This window comes from Parus major, chromosome 2 (assembly GCF_001522545.3).
Source record: "Parus major isolate Abel chromosome 2, Parus_major1.1, whole genome shotgun sequence".
Taxonomy (NCBI): domain Eukaryota; kingdom Metazoa; phylum Chordata; class Aves; order Passeriformes; family Paridae; genus Parus; species Parus major.
The window spans coordinates 149,605,956-149,614,280 of record NC_031769.1 but is presented as its reverse complement, the minus strand read 5'-3'; the positions used below and the strand labels follow the sequence as shown (position 1 = coordinate 149,614,280).

The 8,325-nt window shown below is 54.4% G+C and overlaps 1 protein-coding gene across 1 annotated transcript; it reads left to right on the top strand.

Annotated features, from left to right (window-relative positions):
* The first annotated feature begins 1,381 nt into the window (after positions 1-1,381).
* On the top strand, positions 1,382-4,441 carry MAFA (MAF bZIP transcription factor A). Its single transcript, XM_015649485.3, has one exon. The coding sequence runs from the start codon at positions 2,250-2,252 to the stop codon at positions 3,114-3,116; it is 867 nt and encodes a 288-aa protein (XP_015504971.1). The 5' UTR covers positions 1,382-2,249; the 3' UTR covers positions 3,117-4,441.
* Positions 4,442-8,325: the final 3,884 nt, after the last annotated feature.

Sequence of the window (8,325 nt, the reverse complement as noted above, 5' to 3'; positions counted from 1 at the left end):
AAAATGGGATATCTGTGTCCAATATGGGATAACATCCAGGATCAGCAGGGAATGGAGGTCGTGTTTAGAGCTTTGCCTGCATCCATGACCCTTCCCAAGGGGAATAAATGCCCCCTTCCCCTGACTCAATTAGCAGCAGAAAGATGGACTCTCCCCAGAGGCCACATCCAGCAGAAGCAATAATGTGGGATTTTAATTGCTGGGGTTGCAACGGGATAAATGTTTTCATCCTCACAAAACACCTTTTTTGCATTAATTTGACCCTACATCTGAAGGGCCAGTTAGCAGCCGTGGAGAGCAGTGTCCCCTGTCCCCAAGTCCCCAAGCAGCCATTGACTGGATGAGGGGAACGTCACCCCCACATCCTGTGGGATGCAGTAGGGTGGGATGCAGCTGGGTTGGGATGCAGTGGGACCCAGGATTCATCCTGCGTGTGACAAACAATCCTGGACCCCGAGGGGATGAGTGGGTGGGTGTTGCCATCCTCTGATGATGGGATGAACCTGCTCATCCCTTGGGATTAGGTGGGATCACTCCATGGTGACTGCCCCGTGCCTCAGTTTCCCAGTCCTGTTCCTCCCAGGCTGCAGCAGCCGTGAGGTTGCAGATGGAGCAGCACAGCCACATGCCAGCCAGGGCCTTACCCAGGCTGGTTGGTGGCATGAGCACCCCCAAAACCCCCTGACCAGCTTCCTCTGGGTGCCACTGAGAGCTTTTCCAGGTGCTGGGATGGCAATCCTGCCCCTCCATCTGGTGACACTCCCCTTCATGTGTCAGGTGTGGATGTCACCTGTGCTAGGTGCGCTGCCACCTCCTAAACCAGAGGCAGCGCTGGAGCACAGAGGTGCACGTGGCTGCTCCCTGATTGCCAACAGTTTATGGAAAATCCAGAAAAATCCACAAAATTATATTTATTTGACTTTCTACAAGGATGGAAGTGCTCCGAAAAGGATCCTAGGCTATTCCTGAGATTGGGAAGGGGCTGCATTCTGATGCTGTGGTCCCTCAGCGAGGTGGCACCAAACCTCATTTAGGCTCAGTAACTCCTTTTGGGTATTTCCCATTTTGGGGGAGTAGGGAATTAGTATTTCTAGGATGTTTCTCCCCACTCCATGCTCAGTTCAGGGCGGAGGGCGGGAGATGAAGCCCCACGTTGGGATGCGGGAGCCGAGAGGGTCCGGGGGGGACCCGGAGCATTTCCACCCCCCCGAGATTGACAGCTGCCCGGGGGCGTTGCCATGGGGATATGCAAATCTAAGCGGGCTGTCGGGGTGCTGATAGGCTGGAAGAGCTTAGCCTCGCCCCAGTGGGAGGGGCCGTGCCTCGCTTTCCCCGTATAAAAAGCGGCGAGTTCCATTGAGCTCCCGGCGGCGGCGGCGCCGGTCGCGGGTAGGGGCGGGCAGGGGAGCGGCCCCCGCCCCCAGGGCGCCGTGTCCCGGCGGGAGCAGGAGGAGGCAGGAGAAGGCTCGGAGCCCGGGGAGGTGGGGCCGGGGCAGGTGCCAGGGGAGGCAGGAAGGGGCGGGCAGGGCGCTGCCCGCTCCTCGCCATTGGGAACCGGCCGCAGGCAGCGGCGGAGCCCGCCCGGCCCGAGCGCAGAGCCGTGGCGGCCGGAGGACGGTCCCGGAGCCCGGCTGCGGAGCGGAGCCCAGCAGCAGAGCCCGGCTGCGGAGCGGAGCCCCGACGGAGAGAGGTGGCTGCCCCGCAACCCGCAGCGGAGCCCCGGCTGGGGGTCCCGGAGCCCCGTGCCGGAGCCCGGCTGAAGCGCACCGCAAAGTCCCGGCGGAGGCGAGCACCGGAGCCCGGCTGAGCCCCTCAGCAGAGGGTCCCGGAGCCCGGCTGAGCCCCTCAGCAGAGGGTCCCGGAGCCCGGCTGAGCCCCTCAGCAGAGCCTCATCTCGGACGCCGCTGAACCTCCCCGCAAAGTCCCATCGGAGCGTCCCGGAGTCCTGCAGCGAATCCCGGTGGGAGCGTCCCGGAGCCCCGCTGAACGCCACCGCAGAGCCCCGTCAGAAGGTCCCGTAACGCGGCTGAATCCCACCGCCAAGTCCCGTCGGGAGTTCCCGGAGCCCGGCTGAGCCCTACAGCGGAGCCCCGCCGGAGGGTCCCGGAGCCCCGCTGAACCCCACGGCAAAGCCGCATCGGAGGGTCCCGGAGTCCGGTCTGGGCAGCCGCTTGCGCCGGAGCCCGCGGGACCCTCGGTGAGCGGCGGTGCTCGGGGGCTTCCCCCCCGGTCCCTCCACATGGACTGAGATGGCCTCGGAGCTGGCCATGAGCGCGGAGCTGCCCACGAGCCCCCTCGCCATCGAGTACGTGAACGATTTCGACCTGATGAAGTTCGAGGTGAAGAAGGAGCCGGCGGAGGCGGAGCGGCTGTGCCACCGCCTGCCCGCCGGGTCCCTGTCGTCCACCCCGCTCAGCACGCCCTGCTCCTCCGTGCCTTCCTCGCCCAGCTTCTGCGCTCCCAGCCCCGGTGGGCAACCGGCCCCCGGTCCCCCGGCTACCACCGCCGCTTCCCTGGGCTCCAAACAGCAGCTGGAGGAGCTGTACTGGATGTCGGGTTACCAGCATCACCTCAACCCCGAAGCTCTCAACCTGACGCCGGAGGACGCGGTGGAGGCGTTGATCGGTGCCCCTCACCATCATCATCATCACCACCAAGGGTACGAGCCCTTCCGACCTCAACCCTTCGGGGGTGAGGAGCTGCCGCCGGCCGCCCATCACCATCCCGGCCATCACCACCATCATCATCACCACCTACGCCTGGAGGACCGGTTCTCCGACGATCAGCTGGTGAGTATGTCCGTGCGGGAGCTGAACCGGCAGCTGCGGGGCTTCAGCAAGGAGGAGGTGATTCGTCTCAAGCAGAAGAGGAGGACCTTGAAGAACCGAGGCTACGCTCAATCCTGCCGCTACAAGCGGGTCCAGCAAAGGCACATCTTGGAGAACGAGAAATGCCAACTGCAGAGCCAGGTGGAGCAGCTCAAGCAGGAGGTGACCCGCTTGGCCAAGGAAAGGGATCTGTACAAAGAAAAATATGAGAAGTTGGCCGGCCGGGGCTTCCCGAGGGAACCCTCCCCATCCGCCGCCCCGAAAGCCACCGCTGACTTCTTCATGTGAGCCGGGCTGGTGGGATGGGGTGGGATCCCCCTTTTTGGTTTTTGCCTCATGCGGGGAGAGCAAACCCGCCGCTTATATTAAAAAAAAAAAAAAAAAAAGGAAAAAATAATATTATGAAAAGTCCCCACTGAAATTTTGGGGAGGGGAAGTTGAACTCTCTCCTACCACGCACCCACCCATCGGGACTCGGGGTGGGGGGTCCCGGGGTGGGGGAGTGGGGGGCAGCCCTGCATGCGGGACGTGTACGGCCACCCGCCCCCCTTCCCGGGAGCATCAGCGCCATCCAGGTGGCTTCTCCCCACCTTTTCCTGCGGGTTTTCCCCTCCATTGGGATTTTTATTCTTCGAGGGATCCCCACTGATCGGCCGGGGGGGTCCCCGGCAGCGCTGCGCCCTGCCCGACCCCTCCGCCCACCCCCCATTCCCGGCTGGCAAACCTGAGCCACATTTAACTTATTCACCCTTGTAAATATGTAGAAAATTAGTTCGGTTTTGCCTTTTTTTTTTTTTTTTTCTTTTCTTTTTATTTTTCCTTGAGCCTATATTTTGCTTGGTGATTTACGAGAAAAAGAAAACGAAGAAAAAAAAGAAAAACCAACAAAAAAACCCTAAAATCCTTTAGAAAAGAGAAAAAAAAATACACGAGTCTTAAAAGTTTGTATGTAATAGCATGCAAATAATATCCGAGTTAATTTAACGATGTTGGGAAGAAGCCGAATGCACTATATACAGGAATCGATTGGGTGAAATAATACTGTTTTATAGAGATTTAAAATTATCTATGCTCTTAAAAATAGTGGGGAGGGGAGGGAGGGGAAGAGGTAACAATTTTAGGGTGACCTGAAAGGCAATATAGTAATATATGGACTGCAAACGGTTGGCTGCTATCTCACTATGCACCAGATTTATTTATTAACCCTCGGGAAACGGAAAAATCTTATTTTAACCTCGATGTTTGGAGAAAAAAAAAAAAACAAAAACAGACGGCAAGAAAATGCACATTATTTGTTGTGGAAACGAGAGAAAAAAAGAGGATTAAGAATTCGTGCAATCGTTGGAGCGAAAGCGGGACCGATCCTGCGCGGAGGAGCGGGGAGGGTTTGTTTGTTTGTTTTTTAACGAGTTGCTTATTTAAAAAAGGAGAAAAAAAAATTTAAAAAACAAATTTGGGGGGGGGGAAACAAAAGGGTCCTGCGGACAAAGCGAGCTTGGGAGCCTGGTGCATTTTAGGGACTGATCGTGCGAAGTGTTTTTAACGACCTGTTGTTTCGATTTGTGACGGTTTTAACGATGTTGCATCAAGATAAAAACTTATATTCAACTAGAGCCTGGGTCGGGTTTTCTCTCAACTTTTGGGCGGTCCCGTAGCATCGGGGTTTTGTTTGGGGGTTGTTTATTCTTCCCTTCGATTCCCGGTGCTGATGCAAAACATTCCCCAAGCTCCCGCTGAGATAAGTCCGGTGTTGAGTGTCGCCTCTGCCCCATTGAACTCCGGCTTTTCACTTTTCCTGCCTTTTTTTTTTTTTTTTTTTTCTTGTGGTTTGTTTTGTTTTTTTTTCAGCCGGGTTCTGGGTGTTTTTGGTTTTCTTTTCCTGGCTGGAGGGTCCTGGAGACCTTCGTCCCTGCAGCTGCTGGAAAGTCACCGGATCCAGTTTGGTTCCAGCTGGTCCGACACCATCCCGATGAGCCGCTGGCTTGATTTTCAACGGTAATAAATTATTTTTCTTTCCTCTTTCGGCTTCTCCCTCTTAAATTTTTAAGTAAAAAAAGGACCCCTTAACAAACCAAGCCTACACCTTCCCTAATCCAAGCTTTTGGGCTGGAATTTTACTGAGATTTTGGGGGTTTTTGGGACTGTTTTTAAGGATATTTCTCCCTTTACCGCAAACCCCAAGCACGGCTGCAGCTTTTCCCAGACTCAGCGGGACAAATTCCAACACAACTCTTGGTCCAACATATTTTTTGTGCGTTTTATGTGATTTTTTTAGTATTTAGGTGTATTTTCTGTCCTGTATTTTTGCCCAGGCTTAGCTGTGGCAGATCCCCAAGCTGTGGTGCGTTCCCCTCTTGCCGCTTCCATAAATCTCTGCCGTGCTCATGTAACCCTCAGGCTTTTCCTGGGATTTGTGGGGTGCCTGTGACTCCACGACCCTCTGCTCTTGCCTTTTCTGCATCCCTAAACTTTACTCCCCTTTTTCTTCATCTTTTTCCGGCTTTTTTTAGTGTCTTGTGTGACCCGAGGGTTTTTGAGCAGCCTGAGCTCGGCTCAATATCGGACTTGGATTTTGGGATGGGAGCTGGGATGCAAAGAGGGACATTTGTCCCAGGGCTGGACAAAAAGGGGGGTTTGGAAGGTGGGAGGATTCACCCCTTATTCCTGTATTTATTTAGATCCAGGGAAACTTCGCAAACCTGGCTCTAAATAAATTAACCCGTGCAGCCGCTCGCGGGACATCGCATCCTCGAAATTTTTGGAGGTGAATCACAGCTTCCTGGTGGGTTATTCCCTAATTTTCTTCCCAATATCCCTTTCTCTCGGCACATTTTTTTTTTTAGGGAGATCACATCCATCTGCCTTGTCATGATCAAATAAGAATTTGGGGAGAAAAAGGCATTTGGGGCTGGTACCTTCCCCAAACCAGCCTGGGGATCTCAGTCCCCACTGCCTAAACCCTCACTCCTGGATCTTCCCGTGATCCACATTCCCAGTGGGCACATCCTGGGGGTCACTGCACCTTTTCCCACCTGTGCTGGGGCTGGTTGGGAAAGCAGAGCTGGCTTTGGGGGCTGTGTGGGGTTTTGTGGGAGCGCATGGGTGTCACCCCAGGACCCAGCGCGGTGCCTGTGAGGTGACTGCGATCGTCTCCTGCTCCGGGATCCTTTCCCCACTTCTATGGCAGAGCAAAGGCAGCAATTTAGGATTCCCAAATTTCCCCTTTGCCCTCTCCTTTTGGTTCTATTTTGGGGTGCAACAGCCTGGGAGGAATCCCAGGTTATTTTGGCAATCCAGGTATTATCCCTTCCTCTTTTTCCTGAAGGGATCCCCAATTCCTTGCACCACTGTGATTTATTTTTTTAGTTCCTGGCTGATTTTTTTTCCCCCCAAACCCTCCTTTAAACTCCCTAATAGCTGGAGCAGGACACAGAGTCTTGCTGCCACCCATTAATGCTGCTCCTCCACAGGGGACCCCAACCCACAGTTTTTTGGGAGATTGAGGGTGGAATTGCACCATTCTGCCCCATCATCTTGACTTTCTCTGTGCTTCTGAAGCTCCTGGCTTTCTGGGATTAGGCTTTGCTGAATAAATAATAAAAACTAAAGTGGTTTAAGCCTAAATTTGGCTGGTTTATGACTTGTCTCCTTTTTGGGGCTGAACCTGCACCCTGGGCTCTGGGGGGTGTCTGGGTGGTCCCTGCTTGGGTTTGCAGCATTTTTTGGGATGGCTGCACTATTTTCAGGACCATGTGTGTGCATTCCAAGCGTGTTGGCATGCATTTTGGGGCGGGGATGTGGCGGGACAGGGTCGTGTGTCAGCCGTGTGCCGCAGGACTGCGGATATCCGCAGGTGCCACCGCGTTTGCTGCAGGAGGACGTGTGGCGTTTTGGGGTCACGCTGACCTGGTTTCAAAGCTTTTCCCTCATTTTTCCTGATCCCTGAGCAGGGCTGGAGCCTCCTTCTCCATCTTCCTGCAGATTTTTGGGGTCTGCATGGGGTTGCAGCAGGAACTTGGGCCACCACACCCTCCCTCCTGTGAGGATCTGCAGTTCTGCTCATCCTGGGCATCTCCTGCATCCTCAGCTCCATCCTCAGCCTTTTCCAGGGGGGAAAACAGCAGCCCAATCCAAAAGGATGCTCCAAGGGCTGCCTGGTGCTTGGGATGGGGACAAGCCCTGGGGCTCCTCTTCGTGTCCCACTCCTGCAGAGCTCCTTAACCCCATTTTTGAGTTTTACTTGCTCATTGAAGGCCCCATGGGCATCGCTGAGCTGGGAAATGGCTGGAATTCCTCCAGCTTCCCAGCCCGTGGGTTTTCCACGGGGCAGAGGGGTGATTTGGGGGGATGCTCACCCCCAAACACAGCAGTACCCTGGAGCACCTTATGTTTGGATGCTTGGGCTAGATCAGAGCCCCTGGCAAAGTCCCCTTGAAGCGGTGCAGGGTGCTCTGTGCCACCCCCAAGCAGGAATTACCGGGATTGAAAGGACAGAAAACCACAGGAAGACGATGAATGCGGCATCTCCACAGCGTCCCTCACTCCTTCCTCCTCAGTTATTGATGCTCCCACCCCACAGGTTTGTTCCAAAACCACTCCGGTGTTCTGCACAAATCCTGACATCTCCGCAAATCCTGACATCTCTGTAAGGTGAGAACTCCAGTCCTGGAGCTCAGTCCTGGGGTGGAAGCAGGTTGGGCTGCTGGGCATGGAAGAATTTGGGGTACTGTTCATCTAAAAAGCAGGAATTTATTCAAATCTCAGCCAAATTAATCCTGGACAAAAGAAAATCTTGTATTTGGCTCCGAGCTCAGGGCTGAGCCACTGTGAGCAGAGCCTGGGCTCGCTTTGGAGCTAGAATTTTTTGGCTCGAGTGGATCTTTATATTCTGGCTCAGCCAGAGCTGGGTTTTTGCACATTCCCTCCTTTCCATACTCCCTGCCTGGCTGCCTCCTCAATATTCCCGCATCCCTGGGACACAAACACTGCCCTGCCCGTGTTATATAAACAGATACTTATATAAAATAAATTTATCTCCATTTATCACCTTGGTAGAACAGAGCTCTGCCATGGCATCATGGATTTGGTGCTGCACAGCTCATCCTGAAGGCTGGAATTTTTTCCAGCTCTCTGCCTTTTCCCAGCCAGCGCATCCCAGTTCTACTGCTATCATCCCTAAACTCAGCAGGAAGTGAGGTCCTTCCCGAAATCCAGGACATGGAAAAAACCCCCCTGCATCACATGTACAGGTCCACAGCTGGGATTTTATCCCAAATACCTTAGGTTTGGGTGGGTTTGTGTCACCCAGGGCTGCTGCTGCTGCTGCTGTGGGAATTAGGATGCAGGTAGCTGGATCTGGAATATGAGTGTGGAATGCAGGAGGAAGAATATGGGATGCAGGAGGTGGGATGCAGGATGCACAGATACAGCAGATGTGGGATGGAGGTAGTGGGATTCAGGATAGGGATGCAGGAAGTGGGATGGAGGATTTAGGATG

What these genes read in the sequence shown, in the direction of transcription:
- MAFA (XM_015649485.3), top strand. Translation starts at nt 2,250, where the DNA reads ATGGCCTCGGAGCTGGCCATGAGCGCGGAGCTGCCCACGAGCCCCCTC.